Source organism: Nannobrachium achirus (genome assembly GCF_963921795.1).
Source record: "Nannobrachium achirus genome assembly, chromosome: 22".
Classification (NCBI taxonomy): domain Eukaryota; kingdom Metazoa; phylum Chordata; class Actinopteri; order Myctophiformes; family Myctophidae; genus Nannobrachium; species Nannobrachium achirus.
In genome coordinates, this window is record NC_137829.1 from 15296036 (window position 1) to 15314084 (window position 18049).

The 18049-nt window shown below is 41.3% G+C and overlaps 1 protein-coding gene across 3 annotated transcripts in view; it reads right to left on the bottom strand.

Moving 5' to 3' along the window:
• Window positions 1–2533: 2533 nt before the first annotated feature.
• Window positions 2534–18049, bottom strand: part of lims2 (LIM and senescent cell antigen-like domains 2) — a gene marked incomplete at its 3' end in the record, with an annotated part of 66605 nt that continues 51089 nt past the window's right edge. For 2 of the 3 annotated variants that reach the window (XM_080752702.1, XM_080752701.1), the window contains exons 6-10: window positions 14526–14676; window positions 11565–11657; window positions 10225–10273; window positions 9673–9748; window positions 2534–3714 (exon numbers count right to left, since the gene is read on the bottom strand). In XM_080752702.1, coding sequence (XP_080608828.1) covers window positions 3600–3714; window positions 9673–9748; window positions 10225–10273; window positions 11565–11657; window positions 14526–14676 — 484 coding nt within the window. Of the gene's footprint in view, window positions 3715–5930; window positions 6073–9672; window positions 9749–10224; window positions 10274–11564; window positions 11658–14525; window positions 14677–18049 lie in introns of those variants that run through there. The other variant, XM_080752700.1, reaches the window with a different exon arrangement.

Sequence of the window (18049 nt, forward strand, 5' to 3'; positions counted from 1 at the left end):
AGGAGGTTCCTACTTCCAGGTGAGGTGGTCCCCAATCATAATGATTGATAGTAAGTTGACATTGGTCCAAATGTGCACTTGAAGGTTTGTAACAGTCTACACTCTCACTCTACATACTACAGTGTACAAATGGAACCAAAATGGCCTTGTATATTCAAAGTAACGGGAAACTGTGGGGTCCTTGGACAAAAAAATAAATAAAAAAATGTGTATATCAGATAGAGTTAGAGTGATAAAACTGATTTTGATACAATATTAACTAATTTTGCTGGGGACCGCCTGGAACCTTCTCAAGAACCTCTGGGGGTCCCCGGACCCCATTTTGAGAACCACTGCTCTAGAAAATCCAACAGGATCAGATGTGTTCAGTGGTGGAAAGTATAGTGGCACCATGTAACTTTTTTGAATGAATACAATGTAATGTTGGCCAATCTGTAGGTATTAGGGCTGGGACTTTAACTGATTAATTGCGATTAATTAATTACAGAAAATTAACGCGATTAAAAAAATGTACGCATTTTAATCGCACTTAGTTTTTGCACCACAGAACCTTCAGTTTTGGGCATACTAATCATAGCGATGCACCAACCAAGAAGAGACAACAAACGCAAAGGGAGAAGTAGCCGATCAGAGCGCTTTGCTTGGCCCAGTGGATGCGAAATTTAGATTAAAAAAATTCACTCGTTGATTCCCTCTTACAACAAAATGAGTTTTACTTGAAAAAAACTGCTTCTCAGGTCAAATATCGATGTGCGATTAAAATGCGATTAATTGCGATTAATTAATCACAGAGCCTGTAATTAATTAGATTAAAAATTTTAATCGCATCCCAGCCCTAGTAGGTATATCTTATTACAATATAACAATCAATACAATCTGTATGGTAGTCGAGTATGTTAATACAATATAATTGTACAATCTGTATGGTAGAGAATGTTAATACAAATTATACAATTATGGCGGTTATATTTTGTCTCCTTGCTCTTCTATTGAGACATTTAGATCATGTCTCACCTATAGACACAATCTTTTTTGACTTGATGGCCAAGGATTCAATTCATCCCCTGAGCAAGAAGGCAGGCTCTATTAGATCAATGTTAAAAATGTCTTTCACAGTAGGCCCATTCCCACTGGGCCAGATAACAGATAAAAAAATCTCATTCTCCAGATATTTTTCCATTCAAAGTGGATGGTAGATGCAGATACAAAAAAAAATATTTGCCACAGATATTTCTTTTATCTGTGGCAGATTTTTTTATCTGTATCTACCATCCACTTTGAATGGAAAAATATCTGGAGAAAGAGATTTTTGTATCTGTTATCTGGCCCAGTGGGAATGGGCCTTTAACCGGGTTCAAATTGTAGGAAAGGAAAGCTACATGGTGCAGATTTAAGTACAATACACTCAAGTAGCCTACTGTACTTAAAGGAGTAGTTCACCCCCAAATTACTTTTTTTCTATTGATTACTCACGCCATGGAGACTTGAGTTCCTTTTATTTTTATGGTAATCAAATTATTGTCTTAGGAATGCGACAAAAAATATTATTGAAGTCTCCATGGCGTGAGTAATCAATAGAAAAAAGACATTTTGAGGGTGAACTACTTCTTTAAAAAACACAACAAAAAAAACAAGTGAAAGTAACAAAAAAAATGAGCAGGCCACATTGGAACTGGAACACTATACAATTGAAGCTAATTATAAATGGATACTCTCTCCTGATTGGAGGAAATTCATATCCCCCCAAAAAAACAGACACAAGATGCACATTAATGCCAGCATATGCATGAACCGAGACAGACCTTTATTCAGAGAAATGCGGCATTATTGTTACAACACCATGAAAAAAGATTTTCTCACCTTCAAGCATTAAACATGCACAGGTGTGTGGTTTACATAAATACATATTGCGTTATGCATTGCAATAACATGTGTGTGTGTGTGTGTGTGTGTGTGTGTGTGTGTGTGTGTGTGTGTGTGTGTGTGTGTGTGTGTGTGTGTGTGTATTATATGAGACGTGAAATGAAATCTGGTTGATATAGAAAATCTAAATTCCATACAACAATGGAATGTATCATTATCATCATACCAGTAGCTATGCAAAAACAAAGAAAAAAAAAAGAAAAAAAACAAGGCTATGGATATCTTTGAATAAAGAGCTGCTTAAACCGTTTCAAGGCGGAAATTATTCCGTTCTATTCCACAATTTGGTATAATTCCTAAGAGGATCGGCGCGCTGGGCTCAGAGGAAGTCAGCTCACATCCCTTAAGAGGCTCGCTTTACTGGGATTACAAAGGAAATACCCACTCCTACATCCGGTCTCTTGCATAAATAAGCCCTTTTTGCAGGTGTTTGCAACACTGGTTCACAAACTTAATAACTTCCCCATAACTCTGAGAGTGCACAAATGGAACCCAGATGGACCCTTTCGGTTCCATTTGGGTTCCATTTGTGCACTCTCAAGAGTTAGAGGGTCTATTTGGTTCCTAACGATCAATCATTTAGTAGGGGACCCCCTGGAACCCCCTCAAGGACCACTGGCGGTCCCCCAGACCGCACTTTGAGAACTACTCATTTGCACGCCGTTGATTATGGTTTCGATACAGGGAATATAGGCACAGTGGCACGCCAATAACAATGGCATATTCCGTTGTTGTAACATTAAATATAATTTTTCATTAACAGTCTGTGCAGAAAGGCAATACAAGGTATAATAATAAAACAACATAAAAAATGTATATGTTTATATTCTGTATATAATATAAAGCAAAACGTAAGGCAGTAACACAGGTCCAGCAGGAGATATTCCAAACTTTAAATATCATTAAACCATAATTATAATAGAGTTATTTTAGTCACCTCCTGCCTGTAACATCTCTTTGGTTGATTTGTCTTACTTTAGTTTTTTCTATATCAGTAACATCTGCTTGGCATCACAATAACAGAAGTGTAGTCGAATATTCTGGCACAATCGGTAGAGAAATACAAAAAAGTATAGTTGTGAAATATACAGGGACCATTGCAATGTGTTTACTTTAGAACTCACGGGAGAAGACATAACACATAATATCAAACATAAAGGTTACATTTAAGGCAAAGGCGCTGGACTGAAGCTAAGCTTGTGCAGTGAGCATAATGACAGCAATTAAAATGACCAATAAACTGACCAACACCGTCTGTCTGTCAGTCTCTCCATCTATCCATCAGTCTCTCCATCTATCCATCAGTCTGTCTTTACCAGTGGTTCTCAAACATTTTCATGTGGGGGACCACCTACATCTGAAAATATTTTCCAAATGTTTCACAATTCTTCAACATTCGTTTTTAAAAAGGTTTCGGAAATAGCCAATATTACGGATAGGCTATTTTGAATAACCAAAGTATAAAATACGCTTGATGTGGTAAAACAAATTTTGTTAGGGACCCCCTCAAGAACCCCTGGGGGTCCCCCAGACCCCACTTTGAGAACCACTGGTCTATACAGCCTAGTTCATACTCCATAGTATGATGACGGTGTTGCTTGCTGAAAATCTGCTCTTTTCGGCAAGCGGTGTCGCCGTGCTAATAGGAGTATAAATGTAATCTCGTCCGTTATGGTCTACTTCCGTGCGACGGTTTCAGAAAGCTTCTTCAGTCTCTTCTTCAGCTCCAGAGGGAACTTCTCATAGCACTTCTTACACACTGGCTTCATGTCAAACTCCACAAACTTGTTCCTGTGTTGGAGAGAGGAGAGAGGAGGAGAGAGACCAGCAGGGTGTCAGTGTTCATGTGACGTCTGACTTAATAACTTAGCCAGACTACTATTCCACAATCTACAAGTGCAGGTATATAGAGTCTGGAACTAGACCTCCCGAGAGCCGAGAAAGGAAGCTGTCGTCTGTTCGTCATTTCCGTTCACGAAAATATATATTTTACAATTCCTTTTAAAACACTTTTGAATTCCCATTTCTGCAAAGCAGCAAGCTATAGACCGATTTCCTGGGCGCTCCCCAGTAGAGAGCACCGTCGCCATTAGCTACAGTGTAAATATTAGTGTAAAGTAACATTTACTTAAGTACAGTACTCATGTACGATTTTTGTACTTTACTTGAATATTTCCCATTTTCAATCATTTTACTTCTACTCCACCACTGGCTGCTGTTTGCACCGCGCCGATGGCGACAGCGCTCTCTACAGGGGAACGCTCAGGAAATCGGTCTATTAGTATATATGCTTCGACTAATTTGATTTACAGTAGGACACATTTATGTGACTAAAGACAAAATGGAAGCGGCACATCCGCTTTACCTTCGGATCATTTTCAGAGCTTCCTTGCTCCAGACTGTATGACGGAAGCATTTGCAAATTGTGGGAGGCACAAGTCTTGCTTGCGAGTCTGCGAGAGTAGTGTTTATGTGACTTGAAGTGGTGAGGTAAGAGGTGATCAGGCAGACCCAGTACAACACAACTTGACATTCTTTATTTGCCTTTTTTTAGTCCTCTCCAAAAACGTTGCTTCTGGTTGGTCCTGGACAGAGTTCCCTTTCGAAGCAGATTAAAGCCTGATTCGTATTTAGCTGCGCGCCAGTGCCGCGTGCGAAAATGGCTGATACTGTATACAAGCTCAAGAGTTTGTAGATCTGCTATGTTCACTTAAACATGGCAGTGGATCAGCGGCCTTAAAACACAACGGGACTTCCTGAGATCCCCACAGCCAAGGAACACACACACACACGCACACAGGCCTGGAACCATTGGGAACAAAGCTCTCTTTATTATGCCATGTGACTGACTGAGTGTTTTGGAGAAACACGCACGTACGCGCGCACACACACACACACACACACACACACACACACACACACACACACACACACACACACACACACACACACACACACACACACACACACACACACACACACACACACACACACACACACACACACACACACACACACACACACACACACACACACACACACACACAAAAAAAGTACATGTCAACATGCTTGTCTAAATCCACATTATAGTAGGAGACTTCCGGAGTTAGTGCCTAAATCCCTACCAGCGCGTCCGGCTGGAAAAGCCTGCACGTGCCCCCATGTTTCCGACAGAGATGTCAGTGGCGTCAGTTCAGCAAAAGATAAGGTATGGCAACATGACTGGTGTCTTGCACGCGTGCGAAGGTGCGCGTGCAAGACACCAGTCATGTTGCCATACCTTAGCAACAGGCATGATGAATTTATTTTAAGAAGTACATTTTTTTTTCTTTTCCTGTAGCCAAGGTATAGCAGCTGCCATACCTTGCCATACCCAATGACGCCACTGAGAGATGTGAAGCTTGGTTCACAGTAGAACCACTGTACAGTACATACAAACAGAGCAACTACCTTTAAACACATTTGCGAAAAATGCATATATTTGGTGCACAATTTTAAATACATTTGGAAAATGTGCTGCTATTTGACCCAAAAGTCTTTTATACCAAGTGAATGTAAAAGATATACTGTACAGTATATATGTAAACATTGCTTCAAAGGTTTATCACAAGCTAAGCTCTATATATGGATATGCCTACAGTATAACTATTTCTGACAGCAAATGCACAGTTTGTATGGTTGTAATGTAATGTAACACAGCTATGTTTACATTTGTCTTTATTCCCTTTTAATCATACATCCATTCTTTTGTTTTAATTGTTTTCTTCCGCTTTTGTGTTGGTAATGTAAATGGTAGTTTCTCAGTCATGTCTACCTCAGAATATTCAATTTAAATTGTTTTGGTTCCCCAAACAACATTTTGAATCCTAAATAAGACGGCGACGACGAATATGAAGGTTGATGCGATATCAAAGAGAAACAGAAAAATAAGAGAAAGAAAGCAGAACAGGACACTAACCAAAGGATGGAGAGTTGAGAAGTGGGGGAGAAAGGAGGGATAGAGGACTTTACAGACACATGGGTATGATCGTTTTCTTCTTCTTCTCTTTCTCCTTCTCGCCCTTGGCGAGCCGCCGCTTCATGTCGTCTGGCATGCGCTCGTAGCAGTGCTTACACACCGGCTTCAGGTCAAACTCCACAAACTTGTCCCTGATGGCGTGCCATAGTGGACGGGGGAGAGCCAGGATACATGACAGGAATGGAAAGGAAAACGGCAGAAGAAGGAGAAGAGAAGGAGATGAGAGAGTTGGGAAAAGAGGAGTGGATGGGAGATGGGAGGGCAACAGAGGAGGAGGAGAGGTAAGAGTACAGATAGGAGATGGGGTGATGATGAGAGAGGTGGAGGACAGGGAAGATAAAACAGAAAAGACAGAGAGATAAACAGTGGTTCCGAAAGAAAGTGCAGGGAAATTAGGAATTGTCTTGACTGGGTACACAGGAAAGTCCTCGGTGGAAATTCAACTTGGTGTACAACATGGAACCAAATGGCCCCTTGAGGGGGTTCCAGCAGGTCCCCAGCTAAATTATTGATACAGACCCTCACAGGTCTGTAACCTAAGAGTGTGCGCAAATGGAACAAAATGGACCATTGTACACTCTCTGAGTTATTGTAACACTCAGGACTTTACTGTGTAGCTGACAGTCAGGCATGGAGCCAGTGAAGTAGCCACACACCATGCTGTGGAGATGTAACAGACCCAGACAAGAAACAGGAAAATGCAGAAAGCAGAAAGAACATAGACTATTGTACTGTAATGCACTGCACTGTACTGCACTGCATGTCTATGTGAGAGCTCATCAATGAAGGTGTGAAGATGTGGAAATAAGGATGCTATCTTAAGTTAAAGAACCATACATCATGTTGAGCCCACTTTTGTTCAATTCTTGAGGAAGCCATAGATTTCCATTCATCTCAATATGGCATGAAAATCAACTGCACAATGATGTTTAGCAACACTGTTATTCAGGTAAGTTTGGTAACATCTTACTTGGGATGTCATCTGACTTTGGAAGAAATGTAAACCTAAACTCTAAATCTTATGTGCGCTGTCTCCCTCTCCTGACCAAAAGAGGTAATTGCGGGGATGTCGAACTACAACTAGAAAAACTGTTCCTTCGAAACAGTGTGGGCTCGCTTCCAACCCAAAACAATAATAGTAAAAGTGTCAAGTTCCCAGGCAATGCTCTCTTTAATTTTACTGACGTAAAATGGTAATGCAAATACAATGTAGACAAGCAGTGTTATTACATGAACTTAAAGGACCAGGTCACCTTTGGGACAACCAGATCTTATTTTATTGTTGTGTGGGGACACGATCAACACAATGTTGAGTTATTCTTTGTGTTCAATCTGTGTTTTTAGATATTTTAGTATTTCAGTATGCTACAACTGGTCATATGATGCATTTTGCATCATATGATGCATGAGATGATGCAATATCATGCTACAAAGCATCATATGACCAGTTGTAGCATGCTGAAATACTAAAATATCTAAAAACACAGATTGAACACAAGAAATTACAGGATTGTGTTGATCGTGTCCCACACAACAATAAAATAAGATCTGGTTGTCCCAGAGGTGACCTGGTCCTTTAACGGTATGGACAATTAAATCAAAATAAAATTAAAATATAATGTGGACGGGTAACCAACAACAAAAGTTCGAGACCAGTAGAGTGTGTGTGTGTGTGTGTGTGTGTGTGTGTGTGTGTGTGTGTGTGTGTGTGTGTGTGTGTGTGTGTGTGTGTGTGTGTGTGTGTGTGTGTGTGTGTGTGTGTGTGTGTGTCCTAGGGGTCCCTGAACTACACTTTGCAAACCAGCAAACCACATCAAAGTAATAGTACGCAGATGGTCCTAATATTGACAAGCTTTTTAAAAACAGCAGATCTACAAGATCACAACATGTCGCAATGTCACATTGTAGATCAGCTTCTTACAATTAGACAAAGTATTAAGTGATTCATCTACCGTATGTTTTGTATTAATAATAAAATCTGCAAAGTAACAAGTAACTAAAGCTGCCAAATGCAATTGCAGTGGAGTATAAGTAACAAAAGTGTAAAGTAAAAGTTGGTATACAGTACGGGACATGCTGATCCAAATGCATATGGGATATACTAGGATTCAAATGCAGACAGGCTGAAATTCATGGCTTTTAAAGTGTTTGGGGTGTGGTTTTGCCAGGTGGGTCCACTTCGGTTGATCGTCTGATTTGGAAACGCATTGGTTGTGATATCTCCCTGACAACCACACAGAGTGTCCCTGCGGGTTCTAGGATATATACTGTAAATCCCATCGCCCGGGAACCTTATTCTTTTTAAGTTAAATTTCTAAAACACTACAAAACATGTGTCAAAGACAAATACAAGCAAACGTCTCCACAGTAACACAGTAACAGTTGTTTGTGTGTCAGTGTGTGTGTATGCGTGTGTGTGTGCGTGTGTGCGTGCGTGCGTGCGTGTTAATAATTATTATTATTATTAATAATAAAATCTGCAAAATAAAAAGTAACTGAAGCTGTCACAATGCTGTATTTATAGTAGAGTATAAGTAACAAAAATGGAAATTAGAGTAAAAGTACCTAAAAATTGTACTGTAGGTACAAGTACTTGTTTGTATATACTTGAGTAAATGTACTTGGTTACTTTGCAGCACCACTAGCCTTACATTAAGACGTCTCTGCCGAGACTTTCGCATTGTCACTGCAGGGCCGACTTATGTAAGGCTACATCACCACAGAACAGCCAATGACAGCCAAGCCTTTAATCACAGCTGTGTCAATCAGTAGAGTGGAGAGGGACATTTATTTATAGTTTTAACTATAACTATAGTTTTATACATCACACAGCTTAGACATTTGGATCAAATCAGAAAGCAGACCTGTGTGAACACATTGATATAAATAGCATATCTGAAGTGTGAATATTGCAGCCACAGCGACTTAATATAAACATGGGTCCCTTTCCCCTGTCTCACTCTCTCCCCACTCAGTAAACCCATTGGAAATGCATTGGATGCTTAAAGTTAAACATTTTTATTTTTTTATAATTAAACTACAAAACATTTCAAAACCAAAAGTACAAGCACACGTGTCCTCAGTAAGCTGAACACATAAAATTTTGAATGGTGTTTAAAGGTGTAAGCGTTTAGGAGATGAATCGCGCCAAAGTTTTGAGGAGATACTGACTGACTGACTATAAATAATGAAGATAACATACGTGTGCTCGCCTTCCAGGCGAGCCCACAATAATGATGGCTGTGTCTAATCCATCTGCTTCAAATAAATGTATAGATGACATCAACCAGTTGGTGTCAGAGGGTCTAAATGTCTCAATGGAAGAGAAGGGAGCCCACCTCCAACCATTGCACATGCACTAGCTATATCGTATTCACATACTCTACCATATATGCACTAGACTAGTTATATGGCACTCACATACTCTAGTCTAGAATGTCTAGATATACTACTTATGAACAATAAATCTAAAGATAAAACCATTTGTTGTGAAAATGGTCAATGTATAGGTCTGTGATATATCTATTTTCTTTGTCTTTTTTTTTTTCTGAAGGCAACTTCAGATATAATAACGTTTGTTTTGAACTCATTTGTCCTTTCCTGAATTATAGTACATCCATACTCTGTCTGCAGTGGGTATTCCTTCAACCAGATTTTATTTTTAGGATATTATTTTAACAGGATTTATCTGAAGTTCCACTGAATGTTTACCAGGCTGGCGTAGGACTTACTTGAGGGTGAGTTTGGTGTTGCAGGTGGAGCAGGCAAAACAGTTGACACACCAGGCCTTGTTGAGGGCAGACACCACTGGAAGACACAACACAAACATTTCAATCACAGTCACAGATAGCCATTGTAATACCTCTAATGCTTATCAATGCAGACAACAATACTGTTGTGTTCAAATGAGTGTTAAATAGCTCTGTCCAAACTACAATAAAGTTGAGGGTGCCTCCACCTTTCAATTCATCTGCTTCAAAAATGTATTGATTTTATCAACCGGTTGGTGTCACAGAGTTTAAATGTCTCAATGGAAGAGTAGGGAGACCAACTCCAACCAATTTTGGGGGCCCTCCTTGGGGTATCGACCCACAGGTTGAGAACCACTGGTCTACCATACAGATCTACAAGTTATATTGTATAAACATACCGTACAAATTGGTTAAAATAAGATTATATTCATAACAATAAGTCCAGGATAGCTGCTTTGAATACTCTTTAAAGTTGTTCTTTGCACAGCATGCAAAACCCTATTTGAAAGCATTCAAGGTTTTTTATCTCACCATCGCCTTCAATAACTCGATTGCAGTGGTAGCAGACATCTCCAAAGAGCTGTGGAACACAGAGAGACAGGTTAGTGTTCAGTGGATGATACCACTGCGAGTGATAAATGTCAAACAATTCATTAAACCACTTAAACCCTATATACCGTGTTGACCAGGGTTCCCCAGGGCTCTACACTAGGGCCAGTAGTATTTACCTCCACAACAAATATCTTTGCTGAAAATAGCTGATCTACTAAGGGTCGAAATGCGTTTAAAATAGCTGATCTACTAAGGGTCGAAATACGTTGAAAATAGCTGATCTACAACAGGCCGCAACGCGCCACGCTGTGTGTGACCTTGTAGATCGTCTATTTTCGCCCTGAAAATAGGGACCCTAGGGTTCAAGTGGTTAATGGTAGTCTTTGTCAGAAACCATGCTGCAATCAGGTGCCATGCACATCAAAACGTAGGCTGCATTTGAACCATTCACTTAACTGACCAATGCATTTCCTCAAATCAACCACAAGGCGGTGCCATTACCTCCAATACGAACGTCTGTCTATACTTCAGCTATTAAACTCACTCCATTCAGTTCAGCGAATTAACAGTTTAACATCACACATTTAACATCATATGTGTAAAACTGAAACAAAATGTGATTATGTTTGCCATAATGGCATAAATTAGCCTTAAATGATGTACAAAAGATTATCACCCACTGACACCCTCTGATTCTGTTTCTAAAACAAAATAATTGTTGTCAGCAGTGCAGGAATTTCATGGAGGCCATGAAGGCCATGACCGCTGTTGCCCCTCAGTTTGGCCTTGTGCCCCTCAAAAAAATGTCATGTCCTGAGGCCACAGTGGCCTTAATGCCCCAGCTGACTGTACAACTTTTTCCTCTGTCTCTTTCTTATCAATATGTAGACAGTAGACACCGGTGTCTCTTTCTTGTCTTGTCATGTAGAAACCAGTGTCTTTTGTTGAGATTCTGAAATCTTCTCTTCCCAGAGTCCCCATCTTTAAACCAATACAGTGACTTTGATTGGTGCAAGGCTGATCATGGATCAGATTGTAAATACCATAATTTATCTATTTCACTGCAGATTATCTTGTCATCCCTAACCCTTAAATTCAACAAATTCTTTCAATGGACTAAAATCTTTTTTTAATTTTATTTGATGGCCTTCCTGCCCTGGCCCTGGCAACACCAAAGGCCAAGTGGCCTTGCCCATAAAAATGACGAAATTCCAGGCCTGGTTGTCAGAGATGGAACTGATTACGACTGAGTATGACCGGTGCATTACCTGGTTGTAGTGGGTTTCACAGACCAGATAGTCAGTATGAGGATGCATTACCTGGTTGTAGTGGGTTTCACAGTAGGCGAGGCCCTTGCGCTCGTAGTGCCGGTGTCCCAGGAAGGGTTTCTCACACTTAGCACACACAAAATGCTGCAAACAAACCCCACAGCCCAAGCATATCTGGTTAGCACTAATATAACAACCAGCACATCTGGTTAGCACTAATAGAACAACCCACTCATCCCTGGTCATCTTCTACAGAACAGCACACGTTTAGGGGACACAGAACCAGCGTGTGATGTGATTTAGCTAAAAAGCCAAAACTACAGTATATAAACATATCCTCCTCAACAGTCTTATATCACTGAAGATTATTTTGTAGAAAAATACATTTTTATATTCATCTTAATTGTTAACGTTGTATGTCAATGCTGTTCACATGTCTGTTCCATGTTCCATGGCCCAAAATTTCAGAGTCAGATAATGCTAACTGGTTCCCCATACAAGTCGGCCTGTGAAGATGGAGGATGGATGGAGGATAGATGGGGTCAGCAAGGAACACAATGCAGCAGGCTAGCCAGGCTCCAGAGCAATTTACACCAAGCAACAATCACTATAACAGAACTATAATAGGCCTATAACTATATCGTTCTGGTGTGAACTCTAAGAATCTTAGTGTTTTGTCAATTATCCACGGGCCTACTTGCAGTACCCTCAGTTTTTATATAACTATATAACAGTTTTTATATAACTATGGCTTTATAGTTAAGTAATAGTGATTAGTGTGAACGACCCTTTTTAGAGAGAGCAGAACAACAGGGGTCGCCGGGGTGGCAGTGGAGGGTCCTAAAAACCCCTCACCATGTCAAAGTGTCTCTCACAGTACTTATGACCATTTCGCTCATAGTACGGGTGACCCTGAAACGGACGCTCGCACACTGAGCACACATGGTGCTGCAGGGAGAGAGACATAGACATAGAGAGAGAGACAGAGAGCAAAGTATTGCTGAAGGCAAGACAGGGAAAATGTAGATGAAGTGAAAGAGCAGTGATTCTCAACGTGGGGTCTGGGGATCCCCAAGGGGCCCTAGAGGTGATCCTCAGGGGTCCCCAGGTAAATTATGGATATTTGGATAACATATTGACCCTTTACGGGTCTGTAACTCTGAGCGTGTACGTATAACACTGAGGATTTTGTAGATAAGGGGTTTCAGAGCATAAAATACAAAAGAATATTCATATCAAAAGGGGTGTCTATGGCCTAATGTAAATTCAAACTGGGCCTAGATATGAATAAGGTTGAGAATGACTGCTGCAGGGGACAGATATCAACAGTGACAATGAGACGTGTGAGATGTGATGTATAGAACATAGAGATGGTTTTTCCGACCAGGGCCTAGATACTTAAAAGTCTCAAAATCTTAAAATAAACAATTACCGAAAATAGCCTATCTACAAGATCACAACGTGTCGCAAGCTTGTAGATCGGCTATTTTCACACTTTTTCAAATAGGGTAAGTAGTTACATCTCAGAACTTTTACTATTTACAACTGCAATTTAGCCACTTCGCAGACAATCTTAACACTCTATAATCTATCTATCTATAAATGCGAGAAGTCTCTGCGTGCGTGTGTGCGTGTTTGTAATCCGCGTATCTCGAGAACCGTTCGTCCCACCGGCTTCAGATTCGGCACGCGCGTTCCCCGCCGCGGCACGGAGTGCAGTGCCGGGTCTCGACCCGACCCGACGCGCGGTTTTCCCAAACCGGCGCGAAACGTTCGGAATCTCCTTATGCGGGGTTGATTGTTGACATCAGGCTGTTTCTGAGGAAATCGGCGAAAGCTCTGACTCATTGTGACATCACTTCATAAAAGGCTCTGACATCACGTACGCCACGCCCACATGAGTCAACAAAAAATATCTGTGAGTGTGTATGTATGTAGGTAATCCGCGTATCTCGAGAACCGTTCGTCCCACGGGCACGCGCGTTCTCCATATATGGGCATAAAATGAATGCCCCCATATGAGAACCGTTCGTCCCACGGGCACGCGCGTTCTCCATATATGGGCATAAAATGAATGCCCCATATATGGGCATAAAATGGATAAAGGGACACAGACAGACAGATTCAGAGATCTCCATATATGGGCGTGAAATGGACGCAAATAGACAGATATCTCCATATATGGGCATATATGGGCATAAAATGGACCCAGAACTATATGGACGCAAATGGCATATATGGGCATAAAATTTACGCAGAATCACAAAGATCTCCATATACGGGCATAAAGGGACACAGACAGACACACAGACAGACGGATACAGAGATCTCCATAAATGGGCATAAAATGGACGCAAATGGCATATGGGCATAAAATTTACGCAGAATCACAAAGATCTCCATATACGGGCATAAAGGGACACAGACAGACAGATTCAGAGATCTCCATATATGGGCGTGAAATGGACGCAAATAGACAGATATCTCCATATATGGGCATATATGGGCATAAAATGGACCCAGAACTATATCTGCAGTGATCTCCATATATGGACATAAAATGGACGCTGACAGACAGACAGATAACAGATATCTCCATATATGGGCATAAATGGACACAGGCAAACAGATGGTCAAAACGGGTCCTATGACAACAGGTATAATGGGGTTTGCATTAAAGGGCGGGGCATTCATTCCCTATTTACATTGTTCCGAGTTGGCCAGGTCGCCGACTAGACGCTGGGCCGCCCGAAGGGCGGCCCAGCTTCTAGTAATAATAATAATAATAATAATAGTAACAACTAGAGAGAAGTGTGGTTGCCATTGACTCTAATGGGAGCCAATCAGAGAGGGGGAAAAGGATGACATCACAATATCAAGGCATAATATATTATATAAAACCCTTAAAGAAAAAGGTTACAATAGATGATGAGAAAGCTAGACAAGAACTACAGTCTGACCGTATTTAAACCATGACATTAAATAATAATAATAATATGATATTCCTGGTACCTCCACGTGCCATTGTTTCCCCATGGCGTTGACCACGCGGCCCTCGATGGGTCTCCTGCAGGCTCCACAGATGGGGACCCCCATCTTGTCGTGGCAGGGCAGACAGTACAGCTCTCCTTTCAGCTCCCTGGCATCCGCGGTCAGCTCCTTACTGCTCGCACACACGCACACGCACACACGTACATGCACACGCGCACACACGCGCACACACACACACACACACGCACACACACACGCAAACACACATACACACACACACAAAAAAGAAATTGTTTTTTTGTTTTTTTTTTACATTTTGTTACTTTTCAAGAAAAGGAGTAAAATCTTTTATCGGTCTTCCAATGGATCCACCGTTGTTATTTTTTAGTCACAAGCGTTTCAATATGTATAAAACCCACAGGCAGACTTAAAGGACAACTTTGGATTTGTGCAACAAGGGTTGATATTTTAGATTGTAATTAGAGAAAAGAAAAGATGATTGTTAAATGTTCTTTTCTTTTCTCTAATTACAGTCTAAAATATGAGTTGCCCTTAAATCTGCCCTTAAATCTAAAATAGCCGATCTTCAAGCTCACAACGTAGTAGGTAGGGGTGTAACGATATAGTAACTGAATCGAAAAAAACGATTTTAATTTGCAATGATCTACTATATAGTTTGCAAAAGCAAAATATCGTACCGCTTTGGCTTTGTATCGTAGCGTATCGTTTTAAAATGCGGTAATCGGTATCGAATCATTTTGCAATGCAAACAATTGATTGTATGGAAACTAAGTATTTGTGCCTTGTATTTGGCAATTTTAAGAGGGAAAATGAAAAAAAGGGGTCTAATTACCTTTCCATTCCATATAGCTACTCTTGGTCTATCGATAAATGTGTGTAATCTCTGTGCTCATGTCAAGGTGGGTTTGTCCATATGTGTTGAAATATAAAGTCCATATATTTGCTAGATAATCACAGCATTTACTTCCATAATAGAATTTGTTTTACACAGATTTAATTTCTTTGCTAAATAGTTACTATATCGATTTTAAATCATTGAATCAAATCATATCGTATTGCCATGAATGAACCAATATCGTCCATGTATCGTATTGTCAACCATGTATCGTGATGCCTATCGTATCGCAGTTAAAATGTATCGTTACACCCCTAGTAGTAGGGCATTAATTTACGGGGGGAAAAACGAAACAAAAAGTCAAAACATGGATATAAGTGACAGTGACAAAACAGTTGATAGTAAGTGTAATGTGTGGATGGCGTAGCTAGAGAGATGAATAGGTAGAGTATTAAAGGCAGATTCCTCATGAACCAAGAATTGCAACACTGCTGGCATGTGTCATGCAGACAGCACACAACACGGGACAGATCAGCGTGTTTACTGTCATCTCCGCTTTATTTATTTAGTCTGTTTGTTCTTTTATTGATATGGACTGATTGGGTTCAGATGCTTTGGATAACGCTACCTAACATGCATCTGGATGTGCTTAAAGATCTGATCTGAACTGAACAGAGGGGAGAGAGACACAGAGAGACACAGAGAGAGAGAGAGAGAGAGAGAGAGAGAGAGAGAGAGAGAGAAATGACATAATTTCAACATGTGTTTTCAAAAGTCAATAATTCTCTCTTTTTATTTCATATTGATCATGACACACTTTAGGTCCCCCAGCACATGATTTGAGAAAGACTGAATCAACCGCATAAACAACAGCGTTGTTACTTTTTCAAAACATATTGTTCTGAAATTTTCAAAAAGAATGCATCTACGGTTTGACAACGCATTGTATCGTGACACGTTGTGAACTTGTAGATTGGCTATTTTCGCCATATATTTGCCATACAACAAAGTACTGTACGTAAATACTGTATGGTTGTACTGTTCGTATGGCTCAACCCTCAGTGAAACCATTCCATTGTTACGGTAGATCAGAGCTGCAGGGTATTGTAATTCTGGGGTCCTTGAGGGGGTTCCAAAGGGTCCCCAGCAAAATGCTAGAGTTACAGTTTAAACACCTAAGCCTTTATATTTGGCTATTGAAAAATAGCCGATGAGTTCTAATGGAAATAGTTGCCACACTCTCATTCCTATCATATAGGTCACAAAATACTGTAGATACGCTATCCGCGTGTGTCTGTGTGTGTGTGTGTGTGTGTGCGCGCGCGCGACCGTGCGCATGTGTATTCATGCGTGAGTGCTTATGTGCTTGCATGTGTGTGTGCATGCGTACATACTACATCCATATATGTTTCTGCATTTCTATTTGTTATAGCCATCCATTTTCATCCACATATCCGTAGTCAGGGGCAACAATTCCAACGGAGAGCTCCAGACTTCCCTTTCCCGGGTCACATTAGCCACTTCATGCCTTCAAGTTCATACTGGGCCATCGCAAGGCGTTCCCAGGCCAGTGTGGAGATATAATCCCCCCCATCTGGTCCTTGGTCTGCACCCGGAACTCACTAGGGAGACGCCCAAGAAGCAGCCGTATACTCGATGCCCGAATAGCATCGCAACCGTCCCTTATTTTCTACTGTATATACAATAACAAATGTTATTGTATATACAGTTATGTTGGCACCATTGGCCCCATCTGTGTTCAATCGAGTGTAAAGCGACAGAGATGAGGATCAGCATCTCTAAATCTGAGGCCATGATTCTCAGCAGGAACAGATGGACTGTGCTCTCCAGGCAGGGAATGAGACCTTGCCCCATGTGAAGGAGTTAAAATATCTTGGGGTCTCGTTCACGAGTGGGATGACGGTGGAGCGGGAGATCAGCCGGAGAAGCGGAGCAACCGGGAGTGGCACTGTGGTCGCTGTGTGACGAAAAGAGAGCTGAGCCCTACCGGTCAATCTTCATTCCTGTGGTCCCACCTGTGGTCATGAGGGGGCCATGACCCGCAAGATGGTGCATACAAGTGGCCTAAACGGTTTCCTCTGGAGAGTTGATGGCAATTCCTGAGAGACTCAGCCTCGTTTCCACGAGAAAACGCCAAATGAAATGTCAGATATGCTTCTGTTCAGAAGACAACTGCATTTTCGGGGGTTGGAAATGCAACGAAGTAAGACCAGGTTTAGAGTGGATAAGTTGACAACGGTCTCCCCTCACGTCACCGTCTGAAAACGCAAGCAGAAACGCAAGAAACGACATGGCTCATGGGCAGACTACATGCAGCCACGTTACCATGGTGAATGTAAACAAGGACATGGAAGCGTTTCCATGTAGTCGCACGATAAGAAGTGAGAACAAAACAACATTTTGCCGTTTTCTCCAGAGACCGTTTTCGTCTAAACGTGGCCTCAGAGAAGAGCCACTGCTCCTTGGCATAGCCAGATGAGGTGGATGCCACTTGGTTGCCTCCACAGGGAGGCACACCCACCAGGGAGGAGGCCACGGGGCAGACCAAGGACCAGATGGGGGGATTATATCTCCACGCTGGCCTGGGAACGCCTTGGAATCTCCCAGTTAGAGCTGGCTGATGTGTCCAGAGAAAGAGAAGTCTGGGAGTCTGCTACCTGCGAGACCC